General features: G+C 30.1%; 2 protein-coding genes across 7 annotated transcripts; one reads left to right on the plus strand and one right to left on the minus strand.

The window, feature by feature from the left end:
• Positions 1 to 1,380: 1,380 nt before the first annotated feature.
• Positions 1,381 to 8,797, plus strand: ash2 (Set1/Ash2 histone methyltransferase complex subunit ash2). Of its 4 annotated transcripts, none has more exons than XM_088199700.1 (11): positions 1,381 to 1,441; positions 1,571 to 1,702; positions 1,782 to 1,960; positions 3,035 to 3,182; positions 3,501 to 3,658; positions 4,998 to 5,221; positions 5,730 to 5,910; positions 5,978 to 6,134; positions 7,852 to 7,975; positions 8,128 to 8,382; positions 8,453 to 8,797. In XM_088199700.1, the coding sequence occupies exons 2-11, from the start codon at positions 1,656 to 1,658 to the stop codon at positions 8,558 to 8,560; spliced, it is 1,581 nt and encodes a 526-aa protein (XP_088055826.1). In that variant the 5' UTR covers positions 1,381 to 1,441; positions 1,571 to 1,655; the 3' UTR covers positions 8,561 to 8,797. The 4 variants fall into 4 exon arrangements, with proteins under 4 accessions (XP_088055826.1, XP_088055825.1, XP_088055827.1 ...); XM_088199699.1 differs by having other exon boundaries at positions 1,382 to 1,441; positions 3,501 to 3,697; XM_088199701.1 differs by lacking the exons at positions 1,381 to 1,441; positions 1,571 to 1,702; positions 1,782 to 1,960; positions 3,035 to 3,182; positions 3,501 to 3,658 and adding an exon at positions 4,543 to 4,756.
• A 169-nt stretch (positions 8,798 to 8,966) lies between these two features.
• On the minus strand, positions 8,967 to 13,976 carry LOC148228462 (bolA-like protein DDB_G0274169). Of its 3 annotated transcripts, none has more exons than XM_088199703.1 (3): positions 13,824 to 13,976; positions 13,551 to 13,750; positions 8,967 to 9,235 (listed from the first exon to the last, which is right to left on the minus strand). In XM_088199703.1, the coding sequence occupies exons 1-3, from the start codon at positions 13,840 to 13,842 to the stop codon at positions 9,086 to 9,088; spliced, it is 369 nt and encodes a 122-aa protein (XP_088055829.1). In that variant the 5' UTR covers positions 13,843 to 13,976; the 3' UTR covers positions 8,967 to 9,085. The 3 variants fall into 3 exon arrangements, with proteins under 3 accessions (XP_088055829.1, XP_088055830.1, XP_088055831.1); XM_088199705.1 differs by having other exon boundaries at positions 9,046 to 9,235; positions 13,498 to 13,750; XM_088199704.1 differs by lacking the exon at positions 13,824 to 13,976 and having other exon boundaries at positions 13,551 to 13,817.

A 13,976-nucleotide genomic window follows, 5' to 3' on the forward strand; every position in this document is an offset into this window, starting at 1 on the left:
TCTAAAATAGGTATTGAAATACAGTGACGCCTCTCAACATGTAAACATGTATACCATTATGTGTGATTTGTTTTTACAAAAGAGGTTGAAAAAAACTGTTGTAACATCCATGTTGCTATTCCACAAAAATGACCAAAACTCCACAAAGAGTGTCGCTAAAGCATATTAACGCGAGTCCTTGACAACAATACTAACAATACTAACAATACTTATTTGATCAGCCTTATAAGCATCTTTAGGGGTAATACTATTTAAAAACGATATAAAGTCACTACCCGGTTCCTTCATTTTGTATAATATCGTGTTTATTATTTCCTTTTAGTAATTTAAAATTTTTGATTTTATTGTTCTATTAGATTTATTTTTTACTAAATAAAAGTCAACTTTAAAACTGATATGTTTCCATGTATTTTTTATAATATGTAATACATTATTTAAAAAAAATAAGTATTTATTGGATTTAAGTTACATGTAAGTAACCATCTTGCTTGTCAACTTACTTCAATTTTCTCTTGTATATATTAAAGCAGATAAGATGTTTTGAAATAAAAGAATTTAGATTAAATTATTTATTATCTTATTTGTTGCGAGAACTTCAGAAATACATATAAATCTAATTTTAGATTTAAATAATTAAATTGTGAAGGGCTTATTTATTCACTGTGGCCAAAACTAGACGGTACTTTGGTAACACTGACAGCGGCAGCGTAAGGCAACACACTTCTTTGCTTAATCTCGATGGGAAGTCTACGACCGGCAGCACCTCGACCGCCGATCTCTCTTATTTAATTGTAAACGTATTAAATAAAACACTACCGCAGTAGCTCAATCTGTATCTAACTGCTATCCGTTTGTAAAAAAAACACTATTTGCTTTTATGATAAAACTGTATTATTATAAAATGCAAAAATGTATCATTTATAATTTTTTTTTTAAATGTATTAATTTTAATTATTTTTTGTGTAAATATTTTTTATTATCTTATCAAAAGATACTTTGCAGTTTTATCGGCATCACGCTCAGTAATCAGATTGTTCTGATTTTTTTATGTTTTTGCTACAAAAATACGTTTTAAAATTTAAAACTTAGTTTTATCGCCGTACTCGTGTTGATTTCCCAAATATTGGTTAAAAATCGCAATTAACTGTTTATCGGTGTCGTCATGTAATATTCAGTGTTATCGCAATAGTGTTATAGCAATACGTTGTTGGCCATTTTTGCAGACGTTGGGGCCAAACGCATGATAAAGCAGAACAAATGTTCATACCAATCTGGTTTCTGAGCGTGGTGCGCATAAAATTTACAATTTCTGATTAAAATATCTTTAATACATCTAATAATAGTCTTAAAACGTTAAGCGTCAGAAATGCGTTCATGGCCGAAATTTTTGTTGTTAGTACTTTGGCGGTTGTAGCTGTCACTTTGCGTACATATATGGCAGGTTTGAAATTTACATTTTATATCCATCATTCTGTCGATATCATAAATGAATATGTTCAAATCTATAAATAAAACGTTAAGAATTCAAATATATTGTTATAATATATATTTGCGTTAAATTTCACCACAGAAAAGCAGAGTCAATTTCTGGATAGTTGAAACGCTGCATTGGCTGTCATATCTGGCAAAATTGTGATACCCATCACTTTTTTAAGATGAGTACTACGCCAAGGAATCAGGAGCAACCTGGAAACTGCTATTGGTACGTTTTTCGATAACCTAAAATGTTTTTATCATGACATTTGACGGACATTACATTATACATGATTGCGACTTCACAGCGGAAAAGAGCGCAATCTGAACATCGTCGAGTTGCTGTGTGCGTCTTGCATGAGATGGTTTCACGAGTCTTGTATAGGTTATCAACTCGGCAAGCTCGTGCCGTTTATGACCAACTATATGTTCATATGCAAAAACTGTTCTCCAACTGGATTAGAGAGCTTTAAGAAGAATCAAGCACGTTAGTATTACATACAAGCCATATTCGAATAGAAAGATACGAAGCTCAGAAAATATTTTATTTTATGATTGACTTACCTTTATAAAATAATTTATTTATCTATTAATATATGTCAATAGTGACGACATGGACCGCAAAATATTTAATAGGCCGTCATAGAATTCTCACACATGTTTTTCATCACCCAAATCATGTAGAGTTGCATTAATTACAAAACATAACTGTTACTTAAATAACAGTTAGAAACACTTCTTTACATTTTGTCAAAGTTCATTATTCTCTTCAAATACTGTGACACTATTTAAAGCTCAGCTGTACACATTGTTGATTGCACAATAATAGTTTTAGATGGTTATGAGCTGACGATAAAAATGTCTTTGTTGGTAATTTATGTATTTTGAGGCAATTTCATTCTCTATAACTCTTGCATATTTTAAGAGGGAATTATATATGAGTCTTTTTAAAATAAAATACACTCTTTTACATAGAATGACTTTATTCCTGTTTTTAATGGTCATCTTCTCACGCATTGCGGAAAAGGCATCTAGCATAGCTCTGTGCATAATTGCTTTCTCTTCATATTATATCTCGACTAGAATGTATAATATTGGATTTGTGTAAGATTTTTTATTTTTCGATAATTGCGGAATAATTATTTACAGTGTGTCTGGTAGCGACCAGCCTATTAATAATCCATGCTATTGAATGGTAAAACACCTATCAAAACTAATTCATAACTGGCAATGAATCATACTTTTTCTCCCTTCTTTATCATGAATGTCACTTCTTCCTTTTTTAAATTAAGCACATCATTTTGTCTGTTTATAACATCATTACCGTAAACATTAACACGGCGATGAATTTCAGCTGCAGTTTCTTTTGCACTAAGAATTTCACACTTTGGTCTATTAGGAATTGATACAACTATTTTAAACACAAACTGCAAGCATAGTTTGTATACACTGCCAAGTCACATAGACCCCTGCGGAAACTGTCACTAGCTGTATCATTTCTTTTCGAATATCCATTGTACTTATATTTATTGTATATGATATAATATGTTAATATTTTTAGCATTTCCGCAAATGTGTATAACAGCAGTTGCGAATTTACAACAGGAGAGTGTTAAAGAAGGCAAACATAAAACATTGTTTAGTAAAGATAGGGAAATCATTCCTTATATTGATCAATATTGGGAGGCTATGACAACTATGCCAAGAAGGTTTGTATTTTAAGATTTAAAATTTTACAGATTATAGTTTTTAATATTTAATGAGAATGCTTTTCAACTTTACCTATCTTATTTTAAGATAAATACTTTACCTGATTTGTTGTATTCTTTTCTAATATACATATATTTGCTTATTTCAAAATGTATAAGTAGAACATTATTCAAGTCTTATCGAGAAATTTTATGGGTATTGGATATTTATTTAAGTATTAATAGTACTCTTGCTTCATCGATGAGATTTAAATATTAGATTTATTATGTTTGTTAAAATTAAAATAATTATCTTATATGACTCAATGTTTTGTTTAGAGTCACTCAATCATGGTACGCAACGGTGCAACGAGCTCTGATAAAGGATATTCATTCGCTCTTCACCTACGAAGAGAACAACGCAGATGGTCAAATGTTCGGACTGGTATCATCGGACATAACGAACATAAGGCCAAATTACGAAGCAATGATTAAAGGTGGTCAGCTCAAGGTTACTGATATGGGTGTAGCACAGGGTAACGTTTATACATACACATACACGTAATTCTTTATGTTTAGTACATATCGTACACAATAATTTGCAAACAGATTATTCTTATACAAAGTATATTTGTTTACATTTTTAACTTGAGAATTTCGGTGTTGTTGTATTTTTTTGTTTGTATTGTTTTATTTTTATCTTGGGTATTAAATGGTTTTTCCTCTTGTTATTCACGTCTGTTTATCAGTGGTTAAGTTTGAAACTAATTTAATCAACCATATAACATTGAGTTATGTAAAGAATTAGGTGAATTGCATTTAACACTGTGAATGTCTTTGGTTATCGAAAAGTAGTATTTTAAATTGTCCTATATTAGCACCCTATGGAGAAATAATATATTACTAATCACATCTCACCAAATAATACTTTATCAATTAATACATAACATTTCTTCACTAGTTAAATAACAATGCAAGCTTTCTTTTCATACTCTTGCGTTTTTATTAACATATATGTGTTATTATTAACATATAAATATTAAAATGACTAATATTATTATTGGTTCAATTAATAATTTTCAAATTACATGTTTACATAACATTTATCAGTTTTATTGATTTAATTTATTCTAAAATTTACTAGTTATTTCAAAATAAGATAACTTTTATTAATACATTATAATCTACAACATATATACATTATAAAACATATTTATTATAAATGTGTATCATTTAATAATGGTTCAGTTTATAATATATTCATGTATGTTTTTGTTATTTTATACTTACTCATTCGTTTCTGATAATTTTTGCACTTTACTGACCTCTACATTAACAGTGGGTAAGATTGGCATTATTTATAATCTCCTTTATTATATTATTGTAGGTCGTATGTCTTGACTTGCGTCCCGTGCAGTGATGTTTTGTGCGTCATAAATAAAACATTACGAAATCGTTGATATTAGCAAGCGGTAACCATACCCCACCCAGTCAAAGTAGCCATTTCATGAATAATAAATTTGATTTTATCATGAATAATTTGAACGCAATGTCGCTTTTGTCCGAGCACATGTCAATGCCGTTGATTTTTGACGGTACGTTCGCAACTAACACACTTTGATAATAGTTATGGTGAAAATGATAACAGAATTAGTACGCGCGTAGATAAGCAAATCGGTTTATCGTTCGACGTCAAATGTGACTTATAAAAATATCGCATTTTATAAAAACAAAACCTTCTCATGGACGGTATGATGATGTTGAACGATATTTTTAATTAGGGTAATTTTATTTATTTCAGGGTATGCGTATTGCTGACTAGTTTTTTCTTTCAAGGTTCGATCAAAGGCCGGGCGACAAAAAGACGTCCAGAAGGCGCGACGGGATCTGGCGGAGGCGCTGGTGGTAAAAAGGGGCGCAGTGGTGCTGGTGGCGGAGGAGGCGACTCCGTAACAGCTCCTCGTTTGCCGTCTCATGGCTATCCGTCTGAACATCCATTTAATAAAGATGGATATAGATATATACTAGCTGAGCCTGATCCTCATGCTCCATGCAGACAAGTATAATCATTATCTCAATTAAATCTTATTTTCTTTTTCGTTTCCCTTTGACGGTATCTATATATCTTATCTTCTGTGTGTCTGGCAATAGCTGTTGGTACTCTTTGCTGTCTTTAAATATTCAAAACGTTCTTTTTCCATTCTTCCCCTTTTTAAATTATTCGTCACATTGAAAAATATAAAAAAAATAAAGCATACAGTTCATTAATGTTTCAATTTCTTAAAATCTTCGATGGCTTTTACATTTCATTTTTAGTTATCCTGGGTCGTAATTATATTCACCATACTCCAAGAAAGACAAAGTATTTTAAAAGCTCTGTGCTTGTCAACTGTTTTATTATTTTATCTTGTCATTCAAGTCATCCATGGTTTTCTTGACTATCTACTCGACACATGTGTTAAATGATATTGATATTACGAGAGGGCGCATCCTTGTTGTACACCTTTTTGATCTTGAAACTTTAGAGTCACCAGTATATGATTTTATTTGAAAGTTTTAAATTGACAGGAATTTGATGAGAGTAGTGAATGGTCAGGTAAACCGATACCCGGTTGGCTATATAGAGCTATGGTTGGAGGCGGAGGAGCATTGTTAGCACTGCATGATCGTGCTCCTCAACTAAAGCTTTCCGAAGATCGTCTCGCTGTCACCGGAGAAAAGGGATATTGTATGGTCCGAGCTACTCATGGTAATCCCTATTTATTCTTATTAAGAATTATTAAATATATATTTTAATTGATTATATATATTTTCAGGTGTCACTAGGAACAATTGGTATTGGGAGGCAACAATAGAAGAAATGCCAGAAGGATCGGCTAGTAGAATGGGCTGGGGTCAAGCTTATGCTAATCTTCAGGCTCCATTAGGCTATGATAAGTTTGGATATTCTTGGAGATCCAGAAAGGGGACGAGGTAAATTAGTATAATATTAAATAATATTAGATCTAATTTTTAGTTATATTCTATCCTTCAATACTGCCTTCAAGATGATAGTTTTTTTTGCACAATATTTTCTTTTTCACCTTTTACCCTTTCACAGTCGCTGATATTTTTGCACGCATCTCGAAATTTAATAATATGTGGGGGAGCACCTATTTATGTTATAAGTTATTTAAATATTATTTCAATAAATTAAAGTGTTTTTCAACCTTAAATTATACAAAAAAAAACATGTTACAAGGCTCAAAGGTTCATGACATTTAGGTGCCCAATGTATACTGGCGTTTTTCTTGATGATTTCTATAGGCGTCATCCGCGGTCAAAAGGTTAAATGTGACAGGATTACTGTTTCAATCATGATGTATTCATTGCTTTCACAATCAATTGCGTTCTATTACAGTTTAAGTTTATTTAAATTCTGCAATAGCATAATAGAGCCAGTAACATCGAGGATTAGTTTATACTGTGGTAATTATTCCACATTGATTAAGAAAATTTAATAACTCAAATGAATGATTAGTAGCTTCATTTCAATTGAGCGAAATATACATGCCACAAGTGGCATCATTTCTTTAATCGAAGAATTAATTTTATTGTGGTTTTTAGATACTTTATGTTATAACATACCTCTTTAACTTTTTATGCCCATAGTTTTGAGCATATAAATCACCACAGGCTCAGTTACTTTTGCATTGAAACATAATATTTGTGAAAATTTAGGATTCTTACAAAATGTAAATTAAATATATATATTTTTAAAAATATTATTTATACTCTGTTTACAAAAAAAATTAGATCTATTATCATTATACATATGACGGGAAATTATATTGTTTTTTAGAAAACAACATACAATATTTTTCAAGACTGTTTTAGTCATTGATTTATAATTTAATGTGGTCGAAATGTGACACCCAATTAAATAAATAAACACTTATATTTTGCGCATATTTGGTGACGGTTCTGTCTGATATATAAAAAAATAATCCCTCTAGGGTTAGAGCCACATGTGCGATATCCTCCAGAATATTGTAATCAAAAATCAAGGAAGGATTTATTTATTAGCTTTAGAACAATTATGTATAAGATTTTTAATGATTTTATCAAAGAACTAATACATAATTGTAAATATCAGCATGTATTGAAAGACATGAAAATAATGTATGCACCAGTGCTCTTGTGGCAATGAACTGGTTAATATTATTTAAAAAAAATTGTGTTTATCTAAAAAATTTCAATAGAACATTATGAATAAAGAATCGCTTACTGTTTGCTTTGTGACTTTAGTAAGGCAGGTAAAACGAATAACATATTTAACTATTTTTCTGTTTATTTAATCCCGAAAATTCCGTTTTTTTAAGTATATGCATTAACAGTGAATTCTGAAATATTTCGTAGGATAAAATTAAAATATTATATGTGGCATCTGCGAAATCTGATAATTCATTTGCATCCTGTGCCGTTCACCTCCACAGATGTACCTGTTTTGAAGTACCATTAATTATTAGTATAACTATTAAGAACCATATTTATGTTCTCGTAAAACTCTTTCTCTCAATGTAGTGTTTCATTAAAAAAATTTTTGATAAAGATAAATATTTAATGCCCAATTATGATAATATCAACGTCACAATTATATCTTAAATAATAATTTTGTTCCACTGGATTTAAAAATATTATAAATTTTCAGATTTCACGAATCACATGGAAAGCATTACAGTACAGGGTATGGCGAAGGTGACACTTTAGGTTTCATGATTTGCCTTCCTGATACGAAACAAGTCGATCACATACCCAATACATACAAAGATAAGGTAAATATTATATTTATACGATTTTCCATTAGTTATTTATAATAATAATTGTTGGAACTCATATATTTTTATAAAATAAATATATACTCAATTCTAGCAATGTTCCAAACCTAAGTTGTATGTTTTAGTAATATTTACAACCATGTTTTCAGCCACTTGTCAAATTCAAAAGCCATCTGTATTATGAAGAAAAAGACAACGTTCAAGAAGCAGTGAGCAATCTTAAACCATTGTCCGGCAGCAAGATTGTATTCTTCAAAAATGGCGTTAGTCAGGGAGAAGCTTTCATCGATATATACGGTGGTTGTTATTATCCGGCAGTTTCTTTGCATAAAAACTGCACCGTCAGTATTAATTTTGGTCCCAATTTCAAATGTCCACCTTTAGTCAATCACAAATATAGAGGAGTGAGAATAATTTTATTAATTCTAAAATATTTTAATATGAATATTTAAATAATTTCAATATGACTTTCAGATGTGCGAAAAAGCAGAAGAAGCAATCTGTGAACAAGCAATGGCCGACGTACTCTATTTGACCGAGAATGAAGGAAAGTTGAAGTTGGAGAATTTTAATCTTGCCTGATGGTACGATTAATTGTAAAACTGTCTGAAGGGACAGTTTTTTAAAAAACAACGTTTAATAAACAGTGTTTCATAAAAGTGTAGTGTTAAGTAATTGTGTATTTTGTTATTTTTACACTGATCTGATTTTAGAAAAAATGTCTCGTTCTAAAGATGACTTAAGTCCGCTTATGCTTAATGTCGTTATCATTACTTTTTTATATTTATTTTCATGCATTCATTAAATAATATTGGTATACATTTTATTTCAATGTGATGAAAGTTGTCAAACCCCTGAAAATCTGTATATATATAGATAGTACAATGAGTATTGGGCATTTTTTGTCAAATCTGACTAATGAGTACTGAATAATAACATAGGCATTATTAAATTAATTCGAAATAACTAAATTAAAAAAGTTGTAATATTAATTGGTAACATTGAATGATATATTGTCTTACAATTTATTATATATTACAAATTACATTATATAAAATTATCCATATTGATTAGTATAATAATTTTCCGGGGGAATGCTTTGATGATTCACTTCCCATAACCACCTCTACACGCTGGACTAGGTTCTAACGGTTGTTTGTTGTTAATCCATTGGTCTGGTGTTTTCGTAATTATAGATAATGCGTGAACTCCATGCTTCAACTCATATTCCAGTACTTCATTAACTAAACGATGTCTCTGAAAAAATCAATTAATTATTATTATATAATACAAATAAAGCCTAAATATGATTAATAGTAATTTAATACATGAGTTTTTCTATATATCATTCGCATCATCTTGGATAGCAGCCAAATACGGTGGCTGATAATAAGTTGACATTAATTATAAAAGACTCGCTTATGTCAAAGTTATATTTAAAACACAAGTGGCGGGAACCAAAGGTTATATAATCAAAATGTATTAAATTTAAATAAAAATAACTCTCCCAAAAATAGATAAATTCTTGAATGAGAAGAAAATGTATTAATTTACTTTTCTTAAGATGTATTAAACAATTTTACTTCAATAAAAATTTATATTTTTATAAAAGGTGTATTAAAATAATATTGAACATGAGTGTTATAAGAATATAGAACTTTACTATTTGAATGTTTTATAATATATACAAAACAAACAATTGTTTTGTATATATTATACCATATTTTCCATAAATTGTATCTAAGTTATTGCTTATGTTTAAACAATGCATTTACTATTTTAGTAAAATATTGGCTACGTTTTGGAATTCCAATTTGTATTTTGATTCCGCATAGAATGCCAAGTTTTAATCTGTGTTAACTAATCTAACTCTGTAATCTGTTTTGTATGTATTAATTTATGTGATTTAAAAATATAGATGTCACTATTAGTAGTTCAAGTATTAAAAAATATTTAAAAGTTTAAAAAATATTCAAATATACAGTACACATTTACATCAATTAAAAAACAATTTATAAATAAATAAGTAATTGTTTTTCTATATATTAAAATTAATGTATCCATATAAATGTTGCTTTAATGTATAATTTGAGATAATATATTTTTGTATTGAACAATTAAAAACAATAAAATAATTCTCTACTTGTTAATCAGTTGAACTCAAAATGTACAAAAACATAACAAACGTAAGCAATAAATACTTATTATTCATTACACGTGTTAGTGCTTATTTGCAATATTAGTTTTGCATTGGGCTGCCACCTCTCTATTTGAATTAAGGAACTCAATTCAATATAATAGGATTATGTAACTTTTTTAATTTCAGTATGTTTAGAATTTTTCAATTATTTAATGTTTCATGCAATTTCTCTAAACTATATCCGAAACTTGCTTTTTTTACAGTTTTGTAATGAAAATTTCATTGGAATTATCGCTAAAAATATCAAACATATTTTTTTTACTTTAGAATCATTAGATTATGACTTTTTTAGCAGTTGTTTCTATAAAAGATTCTGTATTTTGTATTGTGATAATTTATAGTTGTTGGAATTATGGTGGTTTTTCTGAAAATTTCACATTTCAATGAAAATAAAATTAATTTTATAAGATAATTAAAGTGTGTAAGATAGCATTTTGCTATTAAAAAATGTTTTAGATTATTTGATTGATGCTATAGTTAATTCATTCTCAAGAATCAATGCGCGATAATATCATTTAACGAGTAATCATAATGTGCTCTGAAATTTCTGCCGTGATTGGTCGTTCTTAATGAATCGATATCATGGCGGACAACCAATCACAGGACAGAAATTTAAGAGCACATTATGATTACGATTTGAACAAGTTATTTCGCACTGACTCTTAAAAATAAATAGACTATAGTTAATTTGATATTTTGCAACTTTTTCTATCTTAAAAAATATAGCTCACATTAAAATTTATACAGTATAATTTGTACTATAATCTATAAAGGAAATACGATTTTAAAAAATAAGTGTTTAAGAAGGAAGACAGAAACACGTGACATTTTAATTTGGTTTGTAATTCTACATATTATTTTATCTTTGTGGCAAAAATTATGCAGTGTACCTATGATTGACATATATAATGGTTTTCAACTTTTAAAAAAGGTTTATTCATAATATAAATTCTTAGAAAAATAAAATCATGTTCTTTTTATTGAACGCACTTCATAACCAGTAAAATGGTATTATTTTATAAGCTCTTAATTATGTTCTGGAATTTATCTTTTACTATATTTCTCTCATTAGTTCACCATTAATTTTCTGGACATCTCAATTATTTCGTTGTGTGTGAAGCACATAGTTTTTATTGTATTTTTAGGTAGACTTCCATGGAAATACTACATATTGCAGAAGGCCCAAAATCCCACAAAAAACACACTCAGCCAAAGTTTATCTATAGATGTATATATATACAAACGGGTTTCAATAGACCCACAATATGATGCAAAAATTCCTGTTAAAAAACTGATAAAAATGACTGCCAAAATCCATTAACTTGGCTTTTAATTGGGTTTCCATGACCCACATTCACCAAAGCTGGTTCTTCTCACATCTCTTTCTTCAGCCGAAAAGATTACTTGCTTGGAATTAATAGCCAAAGTAGTCTTTTTTTTAAGTGCTTGGCAAATCACACTTAATCACCAGTATAATGGCATTCGAGCATCGCTGGATAAGGTAAATTATGTTGAGAAATAATAAAATATAATAATAAAAAAAAAAAATTAAAAAATATAGATATGTATATACATATAGATGTATTTAATTTGCCTTAAAATTTTACATTTTAAGTATTTAAAATATTACTTATTTGGATATTAAAGTAAATCTAAAAGAGTACTGATTTATTTATTTTAAAGTAACGTTTTAGAATACATAATGCACGTTTTTTATTAATAAAATAATTTGTAACTGAGATATTCCGCTCGTTTCGTAAAGTAAGTCGTAAATTTGCTATCATTACTGGCTGTTTTGAATACATAAAAGTTTTTTGTTAGAGCCTAACATTTCATTACAATTATATCCAGATTTTAATTCCTTTCAGCTTTATATTATATTTAAATTTACTTAATCTGCAAGAAAAATATATTTTTTCTAGTCTGATCGAATCAAATTTCTATTTGGGCAACCAGCTTAAAAAATTTAAATGTTGATGTTTCATCTATATTATTTATTTACTTGTAAAAATATAGCAAAATATAGATTCAGAGCTTTGATATTTAGGGAATTTTATTCAATTATAACAATAAAAGATTGCTTTTTCCCCGAAAAGAAGCACTAATCCTAACCCCCGTTCTTCTATTTAGTTCAACGAGCTATTTAATACAACCTTATATGTTATATAATATATGGTGGTTTATGTAGACAGTAAATGGTGTACTTTTAATCAGACTTTTAACTTTTCTGAAAAATTTATTCAAGTTTATTAGCTAGCCTGATTCCAGAATTATATGGATAATTATAAATCTTTCTTTTGATTATTAGTCAGAGAGGAGCATGTATCGATAGAAAGATTTTTAAAGATTGATTCAAAACCATAAATGGTAAATGGTTACTACAGAAAGCAGTATTGTTATTAAATAATGGACTTTTTCATCCGAGTGAAAGCACATTCAAAACTAAGTAACTGTCTTGTTTGTAAAATTTTTACTTTCAAACTACATCTTTATTAAATTAAAACCCATAGACCAGATATTTCAACAATGATGTAACAATACAGTATTATTCTTTTTAAAACTTTTATCAAAAAAGAGGACTACTTGAATTTTGACCCAAATTAAAGTTAAGCATTGAAAAATTTTTTAAAATGCATAAAATAATTTGGTGGATTCTGATGAACCCAAGCAAGGCTTATAAAGAAAACACCGAGTGGTTGGATCGGGATTCAATCTATGATTGATGCAGAAAGTGTTTCTAGTGCCAATCAACTCAAAGAGGAAAAGGATGTAGAATACAAGTGAGGAAGGAACTACAATCTGCATTAGTTACATAAAGGCACTGACCTCTGTCGACACTATTTAAGTACATCTGACTTTTTAGGATACGAATACTGATATTCATAAGTCACTTAAATTAGTAGTCTGTATAGGAAACAAGTATGTAAGTATTTTAAAACGAAATAAAAATGAATAGTTGGGATTATTTGTACCATATGAGTTGTTATAAATATTTTTACATTTACACGTTATTTTTCAACATAGTGAAAATACGACACTATCTGTTTAGCAATTAAACAGTGTTGTTGATGTGGATGAAAAATTGAAAGTAGGGATTAGCAAGAGACGTCTGTTGAAAGTCATAGTGTAATTATTTTCCAGCGTATTCACTTAAAATACAACGTCGCAGCTAAGCCAATTACACGTGAGATTTACATTACATAACTTATTATTATAAAAACATCTCCAGTTTAAAGAATGCGAAGAGGTGGCAGCTAAAATTGCGTGTTTCGTTGTACGGCTTCACTCTCAATTGGCACCGACGGGCGCACTCACTCACCCGCTCGTCTTACGATACAGGAATATGATTTATGGATTAGAAAAGCTCTTCACCCTGAGCTGCGGCAGGCCGTCGAACTCCTTAGACACAATCAGCACTTTGAAGTGTGTCTCGGCGTCGACGGGCACGTTGTGCATGTGGGACTCATTGACAACCTCCACGTAGGCAGCGGTCAGCCTCGTCGTCAGCTTCTCCCTGATGGACGTCTCTACCGGACGGGAGGACATGGCTCTGCGCAGTGAGAGGACATAACCTAAAAAACGGGCAGGGGCGCGATGAGTCGCGTTTCGAGGGTCACCGGGGGGCGGAGAGGCGAGGGCGCGTACCGAGCCGGATCGCACGCATCTAGCGACCGCTCAGCGACTACTGTTCGAAGTCAGCTGTCAGATTGCCAAGCAGCGAGCGCAAAAGTGACAGCCACTGCTGCCAACGCGACGGCGCCGTCTCTTGTGATGCGCGCTATGAAAAGTTATTTTCAT

Source organism: Plectrocnemia conspersa, unplaced genomic scaffold (genome assembly GCF_051122295.1).
Source record: "Plectrocnemia conspersa isolate PC_06_02 unplaced genomic scaffold, ASM5112229v1 ptg000012l, whole genome shotgun sequence".
In the NCBI taxonomy this organism is placed as follows: Eukaryota; Metazoa; Arthropoda; class Insecta; order Trichoptera; family Polycentropodidae; genus Plectrocnemia; species Plectrocnemia conspersa.